At 37.5% G+C, this 22085-nt stretch overlaps 1 protein-coding gene across 1 annotated transcript in view; it reads left to right on the top strand.

Moving 5' to 3' along the window:
• Nucleotides 1–22085, top strand: part of LOC131064203 (serine hydroxymethyltransferase, mitochondrial) — a 109854-nt gene that overhangs the window by 67757 nt on the left and 20012 nt on the right. The window contains exons 7-10 of the mRNA XM_057998258.2: nucleotides 2048–2140; nucleotides 21144–21236; nucleotides 21432–21629; nucleotides 21812–21916. Of these exons, the coding sequence (XP_057854241.1) occupies nucleotides 2048–2140; nucleotides 21144–21236; nucleotides 21432–21629; nucleotides 21812–21916 (489 nt within the window). The remainder of the gene's footprint in view (nucleotides 1–2047; nucleotides 2141–21143; nucleotides 21237–21431; nucleotides 21630–21811; nucleotides 21917–22085) is intronic.

The raw sequence follows: 22085 nt of genomic DNA, 5'->3' as shown, positions 1-22085 counted from the left end.
TATCGATCTTGTTGCTTCATTTGTGTCCTGTGGCTTTTTGTTGTTTTTCAGCTACAATATCCTATAGATCTTTGTCAATGAGGGTCAACTGCACCTTTTTTTGCCATCTATGGAAATTGTGGGCTGAAACTTGACAGTAGCATATGATTTTCTCTATTTTAGTTTCAAGCAAAAATATAAAACTTGCCCTTTTCAAACAGTAGCACGTATTTTTGAAATATTTTAAATCTGAACCTTGATTAATTATCTTAAAGCACCCTATAGCCAATTTAGCTATGCATCATACTTTGTCATAGTAACACCAGTGTAAATACAAAGGTACTTGTAATTGAAAAATAAGTATCTATGCAAAGAAACCTTTACCTAGGCTGTAGGTTGGTTTTGTTATCAAACTTTTTGGCTTAAAGAGATCCAATATAATAGATAACTTACAAAATCATCTTTCCAAATGTTCTATGCACAATGTTCCACCAGCACATAATTTACACCTTAACAACTTTTATTCCAATTTATTCATCCCAAATTACTGGCAGCACCCTGGGCTTGGATACAGAATAGGAAACATGCCTTCAAATTAGTCTGGAATGAATCTATATTGCTCCACACACCTTCCTTATCTCAGACAAATAATATAGTGCTTCTCTTGAATATTATTCAACTCTCTTCTACCAATTCCTCATGCTGGTGGCAAACAACAACAGCAACAAAATGAAAATTATGCATGACACACATGCAGTCCAAGTTCTATGAAATGTACTCCAAACTTTAACGGATCTACTCTTTATATGTTAGAATATGCCTTAAAAAGGCTCAAACATCCTGTCTAATATAATGTATAGGACTGTGTACATGCTCTTCAGTATCTTGCAAATAGATTTACACCTTTCACAAAAACAACAGATCAACATTAATTAAAATGCTGGCATGTTGTACATTCAATCAAAATATTTGTGTTCTGTCTTGCTGTGAGTAAACCGTTGATGCCTATTGGCAATATTATCATACAGATTTGCCCACTTGTCATAATATATAAATCATATTGCATTCTTTGTTTCTCCATACACCTTTACAAAGATAATCGCACATAATACTGGATATACAATACTAGTGTATGATGCAGCCTGGTCCTTTAACAACCTTAAAACATTCTAAGTGTAAAAATGTAGAAAAACTCTCCCTTTTATTGCGATACTCATACCTTGTATAGTCACTTGCCTTCCATAATGGTAACCCACTAGACATATTCTCCAAGATTCGTTTTACAACTTCTCTGATACCATATTGAATTTGGTTGAGCAAATACACATGGATTAAACCATGATTGCAGCCAAAAATGAAAATGATATTTTGATTTCTTCGGGATAATTACAATGTTAATATATATTGGCTTATAAAGCTTTTCATTTTTTATTTTACCACCTGATAAGTAACCCTATGGGAAATACCTGCACAACTAACCTTCTAACTTATTTATTCATTACACTCTGACAATTAAAAGGTTTATTTACTTAACATTTATTTATTTATCTATCAACTATACTAACTATAGATGCAATATATTTATTCAAACAACTTTCAAATTTAATGACTTGAGTCTATAAAACATAGTTTTGGTAAGGACTTTGGAGGAGTTGATTTTGAACGAGAATAAAAAATAGATGTTGAATAACAAACAATGGCAATGAGAAACTAATCTTCTATTTTCGAGTGGGACTTGGTGTGTTGAATGTTGGATGCATCATAGAAGTACACTCAATGCTTACACTTCCATCTTAAGCTTTATATAAGAAGTAAATCACTTTAAACTGTGATCGACTTTTCTATTTTCTGCACTACAGAATATTTAAATTTATGAACTCTGAAGTTGAACAGTACACAAATTGTACAATACATATCTGTTGAGTCTATTTTTTTTTCATCTAAATCTAAGTAGCTCTACAACTCAACATTAGTTTAATGGGGTTAAAAAGGACTGAACTTTGAAGCTTATTTTGCTGGGTTTTGACAATCTGAGGACTGATGCTTTTGTTTTGTGGCTTCTAAACAGACCGATACTAAAAAGATATCAGCAGTTTCAATATTTTTTGAGACAATGCCTTATAGATTGGATGAATCAACTGGCTATATTGATTATGATCAGGTATTTTAGTTTGTCATTTCTCATTTCTTTAGTCTTAATATCTGTTGCAATAAGATTTGTTGATCAGAAAAACAGGGATAAAAAGTTAAAACAGATACCCACAATGATAGTATTAGTGAAGCTACTTACATTAATCACTTTCATGCCTTGATTTCTTGAATATGTTGATGAAAATAGTGGATGACATGATAGATGGATATGACATAGTCCTTCCTCTTGATATTTTAAGAAGAAATTAATGTGCACTTGACAGTTTGAAAGCTACAGATATTGCTCAGTCTGAGTCAAAAACTTAAGATATCAGGAAAATGTAAGGAGGCATCAATACATGTCTAGAGATGAAGAAAATGGTTAGTGAATCAATACAATCTGCACTTGAGGTAAAAATAAATTAGTGACTTACATTTGAATTTGAAAAGGTTCCCAAGCTAATACTTAAAGCTAAATAAATTTATCAAGCAAGATAATAAGAGATTGATATATATAAAATTGGTATCTCCCTAGGATTATTAATTTATTAGTACATACTTACGAAACATATTTTAGCCACAAATAATGCTTTCATAGTTATGCACGGGCTCATCATCAAGCTTCATTTATTCTGTATATTCTAGAGGGTAAGCCAGGTAGAACTTGGCATAAACAACTTTTTTCATTCATCTTGGACAAGGCTCGCGTCTTCTATCTCCATAATAGCTAGGCTATAACAACTTACAATCTTTTATTTTCTAATGAAAGAGGCTACTAGGTGAATTAGTTTTATCTTTGGAGCACTGCTGCAATTCAAACATTTCATCATCTGAATTGATTGCATCTTGGTCAAGGTCGTATTCTTTTTAGTTTGAGCCTGAAGAGTTAGATGATACTTTTTGAATGCCTAACTTTTGAGGTCAATTACCTACCTCTTGCCTTGGTTCTTCATTGTGAGATTTTGCCAAGATCAAGAGCACAATGAAATGTACAAAATAGAGAGACAAAATATAGGACAAGAATAAACTGTATTCTCATCAATAGATAAATGATCAATAGATCAATAGTTGTTCATACAATGAATATGAGCCTGCATATATAGGTAGGGCAATATGGAAATGTGAGCACACAAACATGACATGTGGCTCAATAAGAAACAAGGGTAGGTAGGAAATAGGTGTGGTAGGTAGGAGAAACAACAAAATATTCCACATGAGGTGGATCACCTACCGAAGGTGGAATTATCACTCCACAATAAGTGGATATGATAGAGTAGTAACAAGATCACACCATAAAAGGTGGAAATCTCCTACAACACACTATCCCAATGTGGCACAAACACCCAAGTGTCTCATACCCAAACTACTATGATATGCATGTACCTAAGTAAAATTAAGTAAGGTGTAATAATATCCAACATGAATAATTTACACCAACACCCCCCCTTAAGTGCAACTTAGGGGAATGCACTTAAGTCTACAATGCAACTAAGCAATGCAAGATGGGTCCTGGCTACGAGGCCATATTAGGTACCCATGTACAAATGCAAATGCAAAGCAAACCAATGCAATCTCTCTTAAAGCGGGGAAAGAGAGAAAAACCCAAAGGGAAAAAACCCTCCCCCAAAAGAGAGATGAAAATTATACAAGAGAACTCTCATAGAAGTGTGTGAGGAACAAAACCCCATGTGAGGAAAAAGTCCCCCCCATATGAGAGAAGAATAGAAGCTAGGTAGCCCCCCCTCAATGTAGAATCTGCACCAATGATAGAAGCTCGAGAATGAATGAAGAAACTGCTCCATGAACGTTGAACAACATTCCTCCCCTTAGGAAGAAACAAAATCAAAGGTGTATCCATGAAGTCTCCCCAATCATGAAGGGAAGATGTAGGAAAAAAACTCATGATGAAAGGAATCTCTGAAAACCGTTCAAGTGTCCCCATGTTGATGCTGAAAGATACCCCCTCCAAAGGTGGTAAACTGCTCTACACTGCTGAAAAAGGCACTCCAAGATCTAGTAGAACAAGTCCCAAAGACTCACGTCTCCTCTAAGGATAAAGAGACCTCCTCCAACTGATGTACATAAGTATCCACAATCATGTCAACCTCGAAAGAATGATCATGCAGAGAATGAACAAGAGGGTCAGAGTGTGCCCTCGCAACAATCGAAGAAGGATCATCTTCATCAAAGAGAAGATGAATATCATCAATGATGTCTCCCAAATCTGCAATGTAGGACTCCACAAACAAACCTGCAATGTCTGTCAAGTAATCATCCCAATGAATTGAAGCTGGAAGACATGGAATATCTTGCTGCACTGAATCATAAGAATCATAAGAAGGCAAAACTGTCGCACTATCCGCATCATCAGGTGCAATAGGTGATGTGATATCAATAGGAGGAGATGAAACACAAGGCTCAAGAATGGGGTCACATGTGAGAATCCCCAAGTTCAAGTACCCGAAGTTCTCCTCAAAATATGAATCATGACAAGAAGTGTGATCATTATGTGTAGAATCATCATCTGTGAAATCATCCTCATCAACAAAATTTGAAAAGGAGTATAACTGAGATGCATGATCAACCACCCCAATCGCAATGATAGCTCTAGTCTCCAAGTCTCTAACGAAAACTGACTCAGGTGTGAACTCCACAATTCTCTTAGTTGCACCATCTGTGATTTGATAGATGGAAAGGAGATTGTTTGTCAAATGGGGTACACACAACAATCATCATCCTCTAATGACTCTAATACCATGTGAGATTTTGCCAAGATCAAGAGCACAATGAAATGTACAAAATAGAGAGACAAAAATAGGACAAGAATAAACCGTATTCTCATCAATAGATAAATAGTTGTTCATACAATGAATATGAGCCTGCATATATAGGTAAGGCAGTATGGATATGTGAGCACACAAACATGACATGTGGCTCAATAAGAAACAAGGGTAGGTAGTAAATAGGTGTGGTAGTGTTGTGACCATTTCACACATCGCCCCATCAAAATGGGGACCCCTTCTCTTTTTTGGGTCTTGTTTTCTCTTTGCTTAGCTTTTCTCTGCTTGTTAGGTGTTTTGAGTGGGTTAGTGGTGGCCTAGGTCTGGTAAGTTAAGACTTCCTTCATAGGGCTTGCCTAGGGTTCCTTTTAGGGCCAAGTCTAGCCTAAGCTTGGGGAAGTCATTTTCTCTGCCTCGAGCCCTGATGTAATTCTAACAAGATCTTGCCTTAGAAAGTTGGAGAATGTTTTTTATTGCAAGGAAGTCTTGAGGAGTTTGAGTCAGGATGGGTCAAGGTTGTGAGTTGTTAGGCCAGAGTCTTGTCTTTTGTAGAGTCCGAGTTGTTATGATGAAGCAAGTGATCGAAGTGTAGGCACGAAAGACGAATGCTAGCATGGACAAGCTTGGAAGGATGTAATTATAAGAAATTGGCTTGAAAATTTGAGAAAAGTTAAGGATGTGAGCTCAAAGAAGAATTTTGCTCCTGACCCTTCCAAAGGGTCCAAAGCGAATTCTACTAAGAACCTCCCTTGGTCCTAACTTGGGCTACAGCTTTTGCTCCCAGGCTTCAATTGAATGAAGAATGATTGATCCTTGCCATTGGAATGAGTTGCAACCATATTGGAGAAGGAAATTGAGTCTAAACATCAAATTCGCTCTTGACCCTTCCAAAGGGTCCAGAGCGAAATCCTTGGAAAGACCTAATTTGTCATCAAAAGCATTGAATTGACATCACCTTGTAGGCAAATGGACTTCATTAAGATGAAGGAAAGTTGAGGGGAAAATGAGAAAATTGAGCCTAAAACCTCAATTTCGCTCTGGACCCTTCCAAAGGGTCCAAAGCGAATTTCCTTGTATCTCCCTTCCTGGTTCGAATTTGCATCATAAAAATTGTCCTTATGGCATGATTAAGAGAGAATTGATGTGTACAACAAAGTAAAGTGATGAAAAGGTCAAGATATTGAGCATAATTGCAAATTTCGCTCCTGACCCTTCCAAAGGGTCCAGAGTGAAATTTCCCCAAAAGACCTCATTCTTCACCAAAGTCATTGAATGGTTGGGCAAATTTGCAAGAATATGGAAGGAAAAGGGTCAAAAAATCAAGTTTAAAGAAAAGCTAAGGCAAATTGGATGTGGATTGAGCCTAAAACATGAATTTCGCTCCTGACCCTTGGAAAGGGTCCAGAGCGAATCCTTAAGATAGCTTATTTCCTCACCAAAAACGTTGAAAAGAACATCACCTTAGAGCAAGTTGGCTTGAGTATGATGAGGTCAAAGTCAAAGGGGTGAGTGCAAGGCAAGTTAAGTGTAAATTGAGTCAAGAAAGGAAAAATTCGCTCCTGACCCTTCCAAAGGTTCCAGAGCGAAATTCATCCAAGCTCCTGACCCTCTCAAGGGGTCTAGCGCAAAATCCTTAACTAGACTCTCTATTTTGCCTAATGCACTAAAAAGACCTTGTTTTGAGCTAAATAGATGGCGAATTGACTTGACTATGGTAAGAAGAGATTTGATAAGTCAAGTTTGAGGTGAGGTTGAGAGGAAAAGAAGTGTGAATTGAGCCTAAGGAAGAATTTCGCTCCTGACCCTTCCAAAGGGTCCAAAGTGAAATTCCTAAAACCTCTATTTTGCTCATCTTTGAGATCAAGATCTTGATTCCTAAGGCATTGTTGGGAGAGAATTGTTAAGTCTTGCCTTGAGAAGTGATTTGAAGCAAAGAAAATGATAGAATTGAGGCTAAATCACAAATTTCGCTTCTGACCCTTCCAAAGGGTCCAGAGCGAAATCCTTAAGATTCCCTATTTCCACCTTGTTTCAAGCTAGGATGGAGGCAAGTTGCATAATCATGATGGAAGGAGGTTTGAAAGGTTAAGTTCAAGGCTGAGAAATGATGAAAATGTGAAATGATGAAAATGTGAGGTAAATTGAGCAAAATGGCAAATTCGCTCTTGACCCTTCTAAAGGGTCCAGAGCGAATTTTCATAGAATCCTCCCTCTTGCTTCAAATTTAGACCAATTTTGTGCCGTGGAGCCTTAGTTAAGACGTTATCATGCCTTGGAAGCAATTGAAGGATGAAAAAGTGGAAGATTTGAGTCTAAAGAGCAAAAATCGCTCCTGACCCTTCCAAAGGGTCCAGAGGGAAATCTTTGAGATAGCCTAATTTCTTGCCATAACCCTTTGCCCTTTGAAATAGACATCACTTTGAGGGTAGATGAGCTAGATTGAGATGGGGAGAGGACCCAAAAGCCAAGCCTACAAGCAGAGTTGAAAGAAATGGTGAAGGTTTGAGTGCAAATAACTTTTTCGCTCCTGACCCTTCCAAAGGGTCCAGAGCGAAATTTCCCAATAGGCCCTGTCCTTCCAAGGATACACAAACAAGTTTGCTCATAGTTACCTTTGAACATTAAGATTTGTGCAAGGATATCTCTAAGATGTCTTCCTAGCTAGCTTCAAGGGTGGAACACATGGATAAATGTGATATAAAGTGTTTTAATGCTTGTCCAAGCCTAATACCCTTAGTTCGCTCTTGTCCCTTTCAGAGGTACAAGAGCGAATTTCTTCAAAACACTTTATTCCTCACCCAAATCGCTCATCAAACCTTATTTTGAGCAACTAGGGAAAATTCGCCTAATTCAAGCACTTACTAAATTCAAAACTTCGTAAAATTTACCCTTTGGCGCCAAAGCATTTTTAAAATTTTTTTTAGAAAGTCGGCCAGCTCAAGAAGGTGAAATAATAAATTTTTCATATATATAACAAAGTCGGCCTTTTAGAGGAGGGGTGAAAGCGCCTATAAAGAAAGGTGGATTTTAAAATCATTAGTCATTCAATCAAACATTCTTCCTTGGAGCAAATTTAAAGAGCAGACTTGGAGAAGCGAATTCCAGCAGATAGAAGGCGAATTTCAGGCTTAAGAAGGCAAAAATCATATCATATAAAGGCAGATTCAACATTCTTAATCTCAGACCTGATCCTCTCAAGGACAAATTAGAAGATCAACAATCCTTCGAAGGTGAATTTAAGGTGCAGACATGAAGCTTTTAGTAGGACAAATTTCTTTGAACAGTATTTTGGAAAGAGGTGAATTCAATAGCAAGGCATTATTTTCCCCCTTTTCAGGTTCATTCCTTTTAAGGCTCAAAGATCAAGATTAAGGTATGTGCAATCTGATTTATTTGAAGGAGTTTTTGAAGATCTGATTCAGTTCCATATCAATTATTTTTGGAGTTAAGTCTTCATGATTTAGATTAATTCATTTGTAATTTTAATTTGTAAATTTCAATGCATATTCATTTAAGTTCAAATTGAAGTTCAATTGTTCTTTTAAGGTCTTCAATTGCCTATCTTTGTGACCATACCTGAAACCTAACTTAACCCTTTTTATAGGTAACAAATGGCGGCCTCCAAGGCAAGTGGATCCTCTACCCGGCAAGCCCTCATTAAAGAAGATCAAAAGAGTGACGACTTGGAGATGAGGATCGTATCCAAATGGAGCAATATTGGAGACACCAACTTAGGAAACTTCAATGTGAAGAATTTTCGAGAAGCACCCTACATCGGCAAGCCATCACCCATAGCCAAGAAGATAATTGAGAGTGGAATCATCAAGGCGGCAGGTTTCCCTCCCGCAGTCAGATGTCATGAGCTAATGATTGAATGTGCCAGGCACTATGATTCACATTCAAGGACAATTGTGGCCAAAGATGGGACTATCCTCGCATATCTCTCAGAAGGAGCTATAAGTGAAGCTTTTCATCTTCCAGAACAGGGGGATATGATCTACAAGAGCCTAGAACGAGCCAAGTCTATCTACAAAGATGATCTTGATACCTGTCTAAAATTCATCAATAAGAATTGGTTACTCAAGAGTAGGCCTCGCCTAAATAAGATACCCAATACACCTCACAGAATTGATTTCCAAGAAGAATTTAGAGACTTGATAACCATGCTTAATCTAATTGTGGGTGCCTCTCAAGCCTTCTTTTTTGACAGGCGGATGTTCTTCTTTATACAAGTGATCGTTCAAGGAAAGGGAATGTTCAACTGGGCCAGGATTATCAGTAACAACCTAGATGTCCAGTTGAGGAGGCTAGTCCCTACTAAGTCATTCCACATGAGTTCATATGTTATATATTCTTTAGCTAGATGCTTTGAGTATGCAGGACTACCACACAGAGGAGTTGTTGGGAGAGGGCTCAGAGAGATAAGAGTATGTGATTCTTATGTTCAATTGCATCATCCACCTAAGAATTACTACAAGCTAGTCAACGATACTTTCACAATGCATATCACTAGGACACTACAAGGAGGAATTCACCAAAGATTGTCACCATAAGCAAAAGAGCTCGTGAAGAAACATGGTGCGTGGTTCATTCATTTTCCTAAATTCACCTACATCAGGATCCATGGATGTCCTTCACCTCTTTATATGTTGCCGAGGTATCCTACGAATAGAGTAGTACTACTTGAAGTGACTAGACAACTGGTAGCTTGTACTAAGGCATCAAGACATAAGCATGGGAATGGTATCCCTATACCTATTTCACTTGGAAATTCAATTGAAGTATGTCCTAATTCTCAAGCGGCTGAAGATGCAGAAAAGGAGCTATCTCTCTACTCATTCACATCTTTTGCCTCGAGATAAAATTTTGATCCTAATGGTCATATGGAAGAAACAGTTGGGAAGAAGTACAAGCATGCATTTCAAGTAGAGGACTTTTGGATGAATGTTCAGGATGATGTAGAGGTAAAAAGAAAGATGCACTCTCGATTGCCCTGAGATCTTATCAAGAAATGCAAAGTTTATAGAGTAGCAGATCAAACACAAGACAGTGGCAGATATCTTCAATCTTCCTATGAGAAAGAAGACAAAGAAATGAAGATTGATTGGGATGAGCAAGAGGTCGCAGACTTAAGAGCATCGATGGATCCAGTCTTGAGTTGTACTCGCAGATGGGTGGATGTCCAACATCAAAAGTTGAAGGATCAAAACATAGATATGACATTCAGCTTAGAAACAAGAATGGAAGAAGGAGAGGCGAGTGCAAGCGAGAACACTTCTCATTCTAGGGGTTCAAAGAGAAAAGGACTTGAAAAGAGAGAATCGTCTAAGAAGAAACAAAAGGTAAATCCCGATCATCCCTCGAGTGCTTCTTCTAGACATGAAAAGGAGATAAGTCAAGGTGAGGATCAAAGAGAGAAGGTGTATGAGATAGATGAGTCTATGGAATCCACAGTACAAAATGACAAACAAGACAAAGGAAGGACACCTCAGCACTCATCAAGTCAGTCTCTTCCTCTCCAAGTTGATGTTAATGAGCAACAAAGAGAAAGAAATGATGATGAAGCGACATCTCCTTTTAGAGGCGAGAAGCCATTGCCTGAGGAAGTGCAAGTAAGAGAAGGAAAGTCTTCCATTCCAGATTGGCTTGGAGAAAGACTTACGAGGGTAGTTGTGGTTGAAGATGAGGAGCAAGTATTTGATTTGGAAAACCTTCTAGGCAATTCTCAAGAGGAGATTGAAAAGAAGAAAGCTACAAAGATGTCTAAGGTAATCAGAGGTGATACAGGATCCAGAAAGATACAAATAGCTACACCAGCAGTGGACAAGTACGATGATGAGATCATGGTAGAAGAATATGATTTAGAGACATTTGATCTTGGTCCACTTACCTCCGAGCAAGCCATGGAAGATGCGATTGATTTAGTGAGGGCAGTCAATGATAAACTAAAAGAAGAAATGGAAAAGAATAAAAGGTTGGAAAAGGAGATTAATGCTTGAAGGAATTATTTTAGCCACCTTAATCAGCCATTAAGGCGACAGGATCCGGTAGTCTCACCCTTGCAGGCACTCCCTCTTGAGTCAATAAATCAGGCAGAAACAATGAAGAACTTAGCCCGACTCATGGATACATGGATTGATAGATCCTACATGGTAGCTAAGGAATTTGTCGGAAGAATGATGAAAACAGTCCACAGGGCCATCCAAGTCCTTGAGATCATTCATAATCTAGTGGTAACTGTCGATGCGTTCACTCACACTAGAGACATTATCATCCCAGTATTGCAAGTGGTAAGGACATCAAGACAGGTTTTAGCACAAGAAAGGATAATTGATGGAGGAACTCATAATCTCCTACAATGGTCAACTTTGCTCCAAATGAAGGAAGTTCTATTCAAGGACATAAGTAGTAGGTGCAACCGAGTTGAGGACACTATCCATCCTATTCAGGATAAGGTGTTTGATGTATTGTGTACAATCCTTGATAGAAGGATAGAGATTGAAACAAACGTGGACGTCCAAGAATTGGAGGACAGGATTGTTGATGTGTTTTTTATGACAGCGTCGAACACAGAATAAAGTTGCCTAACGGTCACTTCACTCTCTCTTGATCAAAGTGTGATTGCATGCTAAGATTGTAAGAAGTTCAAACAATCGACTCCAAGGTTCCTTTATGCTACAGACGTGACTCAGTTGGCTGATGTGATTGCTGGTAATCCAAGGGGCCTTACGTTTGCATCATTCTTTCACTTCTTTGTTGTGGCTGGAACTCCATCATCAGATATGGCAATTCTGTGATGCTGCTGCTTTGAATGGACTAAAATGAATTGAAAGTAAAAGGGACAGGGCTCAAAAGGATCTAAATCTATTCCTAAGGGCCATGATATCAACAGTTAATGCTTTGGTGGACAAATTCCAAACAAACCAAGCTCTGCTTCGCCAAGATCAACGACAACTCCGGAAGAATTGGTGCAATCTTCTGAGGATGTTGGAGGATTTTCACATTGAGAAAAGTGCATCTGAATACCCAACACGACGCAATCCGAACGACTATTCTCAATCGAACTTAGCACAAATTTGGGGTTCAGACTAACTTTACACTGCAACTTACAATCAACAAGATGCGAAAAGTATGAACCATGGAAATTCATCGACACCATCACATTTTCCATTGAAAATCAAAGCACTATACTACTTCTACTCTAAGTGAGGAAGGTGAAGCCATGCAAGTTTTGAAAAAATAACTTAAGTGGACACCATCAGAGAACAATGTTTCATTGTGATTATCTCAAAACTTATCGCAACAATTTCATACAAGGCTCCCTCTTACAAATGAGGGGGGTCACCCCTTTATATAGGCCTCAGGCCATGATTACATACAAAACCCTAATTAGGGTTTCACCCTAGAAGATTCCCCACTCAAGATGCAACAAGGTGGGAATCAGCAATAAATACCCCATAAAGCCCATATACAATTAGTTACAATCCTTCCAAAAATGGCACCCATAAAGCATTAATTAACCATTACATTCAAAAAGTGCCCACTATGCAATGAATGTACCCTCATGCAAAGATCGCCCATGATGCCATAAATGCTCCATCATTTCCACATGCGGCGGCTGCATGCAAAAGGAATCTGCCATAAATTCAACATGCAATGACTGGCTTGCCATTTGGTCAAATATTCCGGTAATGAATGTGGCACTCTACTGCCACGTGTTCAATAGATCCTCGCCATGCAAGTGGACCCCGTCGTCGTATATCCGCTCCTGCACATCTGGAATTGTTGGAGAGGAAAAATTCGATTCAAGAAGAATTTTCTTGAAGTCTCTTCAACTTTCCTTGCTCGGAGAAGGTTTTTCATCACTTTTCACCGTCTCCTATTTTTTAGGAACTTTCCTAAAATTTAGGACTCGGGTCCAGGAGAGAGAGAATTCTCTCATGATTCCAAATCTGTAAAACTTTTGAAATTTGGATGTGATTTGGTGTCTAAAAATAGGATTTTTCAAAATTATTCCCGAGGGGATTTCGTGCATTTCCATTCCTCCTTGACCCTCGAAATTCTCCTTTGCCTTGGAAATTTCCATCCCGGACTTTTAAACTTAGGCGTGGAATGTGGAATTCAGCTTGGTGAACGAATTTCATTATTTCCATGCCTTACAAAATTTTCAACTTCCTAATTGGACCTGGAATTTTGACTTTGATAAAGGAAATTCATCCTTCCCATGTCCTTCCTTGATACCTGGATTTTCGCGTGCCTCAGACAAATTTTCAGTTTTCCAACTTAGGCGTGGAATTCACTCTTCATGGTGGAATTCATCATTTCATCCTTGATTTTTTTTTCCTGGCTTAGCCATTTCAACATCCTTTCCTTGGCCAAGGCGTTGTCCCTCCATTCCTTGGAATCTTGAATTTTCTCCATCTTCCACGCCTTGTGTGTTTTGGCGCCTTAATGAACCCTTGGGCGCAAATTCTCCATGGAGGAGGAATTCATGAGTTTGAGCATTCTTCCATGCCTTCATGGATTTGGCGCCCCATCCTGTGCTTGGGCACTAATTTGCTTGGGTCATGGATTTTCATCGTTCTTCATTTTCCTTCATCTCTCTTGTTTGGTGCCTTGATCATGGCTTGGGCGCTATTTCACCTGAGGAAGGAATTCACAACTTTTCCTTCCCTCCCTGACCTCTTTACTTCAGCGCCCTACCTAAGTGTTGGGCGGAATTTTGCACTGGAGGAGGAATTTTGTCAATTTGTGAATCCTCCATGAGACATCCATTTTGGCGCCTGTCCTTGGCTTGGGGCTGAATTTTGCTATGTAGGAGGAATTCATCAATTTGTGAATCCTCCGTGAGACCTCTGTTTTAGTGCCCTGTTGAGTGCTTGGGCGGATTTTGGCCATGAAGGAGGAATTTGATGTTTTATACCAATTCAGGACACGTATATATATGAAATATAACATTTAAGTATAAGAATGCCACTTATACTTTAAGTTATATTTCATATATATTGTCAGGATGTTTGAGAGTGGTTTCAGGTCCGTAGGAATCATAATGCAAATTCTGGATTTTGGTAGATCTTTCAAATTTTCAGACAGTCAAATTTCAGGCCATTTTCGGATCAGGATGACATTGGTGGATTGATGTGAATTTCCAGACTTGGATGATTTTGCATGCTTTCCTCTTTTGGAATAGGAGTTCCAAACTAACATTTTTTTTGATCCAACTTGTCTGCCTTCTGACTCTTCCGGATTTAGATATGATCTTTAGGAGCGTTCAGTCCTTAGTGTCTTCAGGGATGTTCAGTTTTCAGTGTTTTTCTGTGAAGAACCTACCAAAAATAGATTTTCCCAAATAGTAAGTTTTTCAAAATGTCAAGGTTTGGGCAAAATAGGTTAGGAAAGCACTTACTAAAAATAGAAACTTACTAAAAATAGAAATTACTAAAAATAGTAAGTTTGATTTTTGGCAAAATTAGACCAATTCAAGAGGCAGTGAAACTTACTAAAAATAGTAAGTGCTCAGAATTCGCTCAAATTTTATTGGGAGGTTCCTTGAAGGGTCCCGATTCCAGTTCTAAGTTCAATTTTTCCAAAACCCTAAAAGAAACCCCTAAAATCTAGGACTAAAGGAAGAAACCCTAAAATTGACGAAGCGAGTCCTAGACTTAACCAAATTTGCTCAAAGGAAAAGAAGACTAAATCAATATGACCCCCAAACACTTGCAAAGCAGAGAGACTAACAGGACTACTGCGAAAAGACCCAAAAAACAAAGCCAAAAGACCGGAAGGGCCTAAAAAGAAGGGAGTCTCCATTTGCAATGGGGCGATGTGTGAAAACATCACAACAAGGATCAAACTCATCTTTTGTAGAGAGGAAGACATAGTTACAGAAGAGCAGCAAGATCAGATGTATACTAATATGTTCTTGATTGAAAAAACAAAAGAGTTGGAGCACAGATGGGAGATGACTCTTCTTGCGGCCTTTGATGAGGTTCTTCACTTGGAAGAGCGAATGAAGAATATGCCTGAGATTCCCATTGCAGAGATTAAGGGGATTATGTCCAGATTCATTGAATATGCCAGAAAGGAGCAAGAAAAGGGGAACAAAATTCTAGATAAAAAGTTGTTATGAAATGATGTGGCGATTCAATCCCTATTGGACGATGCTTCCTTGTTATTTGTGCCAATTTCTATTGGCTATGTTATGATAATGCTTATCTAATTAGGGTTATTTTTGTAACAAACCCTAATTAGGGTTTAGGTGTCAAAGTCTCAGCCCTTGATCTTCTTTAAATTTGGGCCATTCATTGTATTTGAGAAGGCTATATAAGCTCTCACTCATTTCATTTTGTAAGGTTAAGGTTAAGAGGAATAAGTTTATTAGCAGCAAAGAAGAAGAGTAGTTATACAAATTTGGTGAAGATAGAAAGTTGAACAATTGTTGTTATATTTTGCTATGAGATCAATGAAATATTGAAGTTATGGTGTTTTATTGCAATCTTTGTGGCTTTTTACATGGTTGTTCATCTTCTTGAATCACTCTTATTGAAGATAGTATTTAGATGTTAGAGTTAGATTGAGTGATAAATGCTATGTTTGATCTTTTAGTGAAGCTCATAGTCCAAACCACTAGCCTCTTACTGATTGTAAGTGTGCCCTGTGTGGTCAATTGGAGATATTGATATTGTTTAGGGTTCAATCATTACTTGAATACTGATATGTATCCTATTGATAGTATCTGTGTTCATTAATGATTCGAAAATCTTTGAATTCCCTTAGAAGATCGCACCGATTCCAGTAGAGTTGTTGTTCTATGGCAATACTGAGATTGGTATTGTTTCACTAAGATCGCCCTCCATTTAGTCATTCTTAGGCTTAGTTTAGCATAGCCCTCTCGAATCCCTTATCTTTTGCCTTTTTTGAAACATCGGTTAGTATTAGGAAAATCCAGTTCCTCATTGGTAAAGTAGTTGCAAGAACCAACTTTCATAGAAAGTACGTAAGGCCCCTTGATGAAACAGTAAACACAACGAACACTGGTGCTTATCCACACGTAGGACCCTACATACCAGAACCTTGGAGTTATTTCGATTGATCCTCAGGCAAATCTTCAGTATTCGAATAACTTTGTTCAAGAGAGGATAAGATACCTTGGTATTTTATTCTGTGTTCGCATGTGCATAAAAAACACATCAACAAGTAAGTAGGAGAGACAATAAAATATTCCACATGAGGTGGATCACCCACCGAAGGTGGAATTATCACTCCACAATAAGTGGATATGATAGAGTAGTAACAAGATCACACCATAAAAGGTGGAAATCTCCTACAACACACTATCCCAATGTGGCACAAAAACCCAAGTGTCTCATACCCAAACTACTATGATATGCATATACCTAAGTAAACTTAAGTAAGGTGTAATAATATCCAACATGAATAATTAATTACACCAACATTCATGGAAGGAAGATTCTTTATCCAGTTATGATTGGCCTTTGCTGCAGTCAACCAACTATGATCCAATTGTGCATCACAAACCTTCTTCTACAAGGAGATGTGACTTTGTACTCATGATTGGGTTTCATCGAGCACATTTGGGCCATTAGTACACTAGTACTCTTAACACCATACAGATTTGCTCTAAGTTGGAAAGTTAGTGGTCAAATGGTTGGCTTCGTAGTAACAGAAAATGGGAATAAGATGCAGTTACCTGGATCTAAAACGTACCTGCCCTCCAAAACTTTCTGTTCTAATCTAGGTTGCCCTGTTGTTCCAATAAACCGGTCAAACCCAGGTCAAACTGGCAAAAAGCTGCATTTGATTGAAAATCCTAGTTTAACTTACATGTAATTGAAAAAACTGGTGGATTTTTTAAGTTGGCCATTGGTTTTCACTTATAAACCCCTCAAGTTGGTTTTTTTAATATATTTTCGCAGTTCTTGTTTTTCTCTGTTTTATTAAGTATTTTAGAATTATTTAATTTGTTGTGTTTTTCCTATTTTAAATTCGTGTAATTGAATTCCATTTATACTTTTGGTTTGCTGTGCCATTGCTGTGTAACTATAATGTGCTTATGGCTGGCTTCCCTTGCTTCTGCCATATCTTCTTATGGGGAATGTTCATTTTCTAGCACTTGTTGACAACAGTATTGCCAAGTGCCATCATCAACATCTCTATGCATGATAGCTGGTTTTCATGTTCATCATAAAGAACATCAGATCGATTGCCTAGTCACCTAGCAGTGGTGCTTTCCTATCTGTTCATGTCCCTTCTTCATGGTCTCAATATTGGTTGTTGCTTGCTTTGTATTTGACTATTCTTAGCTATGGTTGAAGTAGTAGCAATTGCATTCCAAAGGTTGATTTTATGTTGCAGATCCACTACTTTTATTGTTATCATTGTTTGTAAGACTTATGTTGCAATCTTTTTCTTTGATTCAAGTTTCATGGTCATTGTACTCGTAATTTCATAGGAATGCATGCATTCGCCAGGCATAGTCTTCCCTACCTTAAAACTTGCTCCAATCATCCATTTTATATTATGCTTTCTTAGCCCATGACTCTGATTTTATGACTTCCACTTTAGCTATGTCATTCATGTTGATATTTTCTCCCATTTCATGTTGATATTTTCTCCCATACATTGCTTATGGCAGTTGGTGTTGTTATGATTCCCTAGCTTGCATTGCTGACAGGGAAGTCCTTCATTGATCTAATTGGTGGGATGGTCATGGGTAAAATCTTCGCATTTCCTCTCCACTCATTTACATTTTCGACATTGCACAATTGGTTGACCCTGAGGGTCATTTTGGATTCATTTGCTACTTTAGCTATGTCATTCATGTTGATATATTCTCCCATACATTGCTTATGGCAGTTGGTGTTGTTATGATTCCCTAGCTTGCATCACTGATAGGGAAGTCCTGCATTGATCTGATTGGTGGGATGGTCATGGGTAAAATCTTCCCATTTCCTCTCCACTTATTTACATTTTCGACATTGCACAATTGGTTGTCCTTGAGGGTCATATTGGACTCATTTGCTACTAGTATGTTTCTGTACATGCTGAAATGTGCTTGGCCATGAAAGACGACTCTTTGTGATGTTTTAAAACCCCTTGACATAGGGTTTCTAACCTATACCTTTTTTGTAGGGAAAAATATGTGGCAAAAAATTGCTTAGTATTCTACTACTTTCACCACTTTTTGATCACCAAGATCTTGCAAGGGCAAGGGGAGAACATATAGTGTACAGTTGTGGCAAGCCACTAAACTATTGCTTTTTTTATAGATAGTGGCCCTAGAAATTGCTTTGGTATCACTTGGCAAGAATTTACATGCAAAATATTATTGCATAGAAGCAAAATCCATACAAATATGCATATAATCATGAATCTTACCTCCTCAAGAGCAAAGCTTGAATACAAAATATAATCTCTAGATGATCTTCTCTTCATTATAACACCAATATGTAAGCATCACAAAAAGTGACATACGAGGTGCAACCATAGTTCCTAGACTCGCTAGAACTCAGCGAGTCCTGAGCCAGGTGACCCTGGGCAAGTCCTAGGCACTGAGACTTGGACTTGTTCGAGTCCTAGTTGAGTCCAGGGATTTGCAGACTTGGCTTGGACCCGACGAGTTTTTATGCCTCGACTTGGCTAGACTCAAAAAATTGATTTTTTTTAAATCTCAAAAAATGACAAAAACAAACATTTTTTGATGTTTTTCTATCGTTGGGTTTTTCTCACATCTAACACTTTGTGTGGATCACTAAGGCTATGGATCCTGTCTTTAATGACAAGGACCATTGTAGCCATGGTAGAGGAGGAGGTTAGAGCATGAGCAGACACAGGCACAACTGTTGTTGGTGAGGGTGTCATGGAGTCACGAATATAGACTATGTCTGCTGAATCATCTAGGACCTACCTTAGACGCCTTTGTAGGAGGGATGTAGGCTCTGTTAAGCCATAGACTTGTAGTTATTGTTTTGATATTTGTGTGGAACATTTGATGTCATGGATTTTATATTCCATGAGTTTTGTATACATTTGACAATATTTATATATCTAAGTTTGCTATTTCCTTCAACTACAATTTACGTTTATACTTATGTGATTGATGTATACTTGTGTATATGATCAAATTAGCTTCTATTTGATGATGTTATTGTGCCTTTAAGGTTTATTAAATAAAGAGTGCATGAAACAAGTTTTAAATCCTAAAAAATCTCTAAATTTCTTGGGTTTTTCACTTTGCCGAGTCCTGGCCGAGTTTTTTTGCTGAGTCCAGAGTCTTGAGTTGAGTCACCCTTGCCGAGTCCGTGCTGAGTCCGAGTCTCATTTCTATGGGTGCAACACATGGGATAAATTCATATGCTTAATATCAATTCATTACAAAAATTACAACTTCATGTGATGAATGTGATATAAATTGACACAAAGTGATGTTAATTAAATAACTAAAATTCAAATATGATTATTACAATGTTCTTAACAATATTAGAAGATTAGGATGTAAGGTTTATGACAGTCTAAAGGTAGTAGTCATATTCCTGCACTTAACAAGTTTGTAGTTGTTGATAGTTGTTATGAAGTCACCTGAATTTGCTGGAACTAGAGTAGATTTTGAAAGGAAAGGATAATGTCCACCTCAAAAATAATCTGTCCTACCTCATCTGCGAAAATGCCAGATCCCTGGTTTGTCATGGTCTGTCTATTAAAAGAACCCTTACAACCAAGTTTCTCTACATGAAAAATCAAATATTGCTCTATGACTAAAAGGTTCACTTGAAGATACTCGTCTTGTCAAAATCATGAAATAAAGAAAGTGATCATACTTACCTCTAAATCTTTAGGCCTTAAATCCAAATAGTTTTGCAACTCCAAGAATTTCACTGTCCACAGGTAGCAGCTAATCCGTATAGGGATTACACCTGCTTGGTAAACATATTTAGATGTTCAATTTTACCTTATTTTTACAAGTAGTAATATGGGGCACACAGCTATCCTACTTTGCAACTAATCCAGGGCCATGGGTACCCTTCTTATTTAGGATCAATGGAGGATTACTTGCAAGATTTCCAGGGTGCTGTTACCAACTCCTATTCACTGAGAGAGTTGAATTCTTACTATTTGTCTGTTTCCTTGAACCATGCTATTACAACCACCAGCTTAGAATCTTTCTATATTGAAGCAAAGGTGATGAAAATCCTAATATACTTATCAAGATGCTATTCAGAACTTAAAATGAGCAATAGAAATGTTATTATCATCTATTTGAGTCCTTCAGGCTATGCCAAAGGAGCACTCTGTCAAAAACTAATGTGGGAAGTAACACAGATTGGTTTTCAGCTTAGACCCTTATGACGTGACACCGAGATGTACCCAGCAAATCATTAAAGAGTCCAACCTGCCCTTTAGGCACTTATGCTTAGTATTTCTTTTGTTGCTAGAAAGTAGTCATTATTCTATCAGATTACATCAATATACGTTGATATTTAATGTTCTATTGGTAGTTGTAAGAGCTACATTTGATACTCTGGCATCTTCAACCTGTCATTTGTATACTTTAGTGTGATAGATCCATTTTTTTTCCACAAGAAACATTTTTCTTATTTGTTCATTTGTTGCAACTCGTTGGGCAGTTTCTTGGATTTCTTGTAAATTTAACTTAATTTTAAAGCATACTATTAAACCTGTATTCGAGGTCTCATAATCACATAGACATGTTGCTATGTTGAAAGTACATTTATCTCTGAAATTTTTTTCGTTGTTGCCACTTGTACATTTATTAATCTGTTGCAATTATTGTCTGGAGATTGGAGTTCAGTCATCTTTCCTCCAATATTACTTCTTTGGAAAACTTTTAATTCTGAGATTATATTCCCTTGGTCTCACAGACTCTCACGTACACCCTTATCAATAAAGTTTCTGATGACTAATTCCTAAAACTGATTTTATTTTTGGAGCAATTCTTGTTTAGAAGGAAAACTGATTTTATTACATTTAATTTCTTATTTCTCTTTATTATATTTTCTCTTGCATTTTGTCTGAGTATACTTCTTTGAATTTTCGAGTTAAAGATTATTGTTTTGTCCTTTATTCTTTTCATTTATCTTCAATTATTTTAAGCTTGAATTTTATTTATGGAACATCCTTAATGGTACTTCTTAATAATATGCTTGGATTTAAGAATTTTTGTCAAAAGATAATGCCAACACACATATGTAAAATTAGTGGCGTGTGTGTCTGTAGTTGGAGAAAAGTGCAGCCCTCTTCAGGCCTAAATTAATTGTTGCTGGAGCGAGTGCATATTCACGTCATTATGACTATGCTCGGATGCGCAAGGTATGGAATTTTTGGGTGGATTTGCTCCAATTTCAGTCCAGTTGCTTCATTGAAAATGGTCATCACAGTGATGACTTGAGCATTAAAAATAGTTCCATGTAGTTAGAAGTCCCAAGAAAATAAAAATATGTAAGGGATTCTTTGATTGCTAGAGTTTTTTTGTGCTTGATAACTTGTCATTGTTTTATTGTATAGGTCTGTGACAAACAAAAAGCTGTGTTGTTGGCTGACATGGCACATATAAGTGGACTTGTTGCAGCTGGTGTGGTACCTTCTCCTTTTGAATTTGCGGATATAGTGACAACAACTACACACAAGTCACTCCGTGGTCCACGTGGGGCAATGATCTTTTATAGAAAGGGCATCAAGGAAATTAACAAGCTTGGGCAAGAGGTAGAAGACATGAAGAAAAAATAACACGGATAAATTTATTGGGTCTAGCAGTAAATCACATGATTTTATTGTGGAATGCATATGTTTTGTTAGTTAATGATGGATGCTATTTCCTTTTATTTTGAGGCAAATTGCTAAAAATTTCGAGTGTTACAACATAAAGTGCTTCCTTTTCACTGAAGGTTAAATATGAGTTTGAGGAAAAGATTAATGCAGCTGTGTTCCCTGGTCTTCAAGGTGGTCCTCACAATCATACTATAACGGGTTTAGCTGTTGCACTTAAGCAGGTTACTCTTATGATACTAAACTCTCAATTTCTTTATTTTAAAGTTTAATCTTAATTTTATTTCAATACAGCCTCATTTACTTTATTAGCAAATCTACATCTAAGTCGTTTTTTAATGCTATACATGTTTGTTTGATAGATTGCTATGTATTACTTCACGTAGTTGTTTA

This window comes from Cryptomeria japonica, chromosome 6 (assembly GCF_030272615.1).
Source record: "Cryptomeria japonica chromosome 6, Sugi_1.0, whole genome shotgun sequence".
Taxonomy (NCBI): domain Eukaryota; kingdom Viridiplantae; phylum Streptophyta; class Pinopsida; order Cupressales; family Cupressaceae; genus Cryptomeria; species Cryptomeria japonica.
The sequence above is the reverse complement of the archived record's forward strand: the minus strand, read 5'-3'. Positions and strand labels throughout refer to the sequence as shown.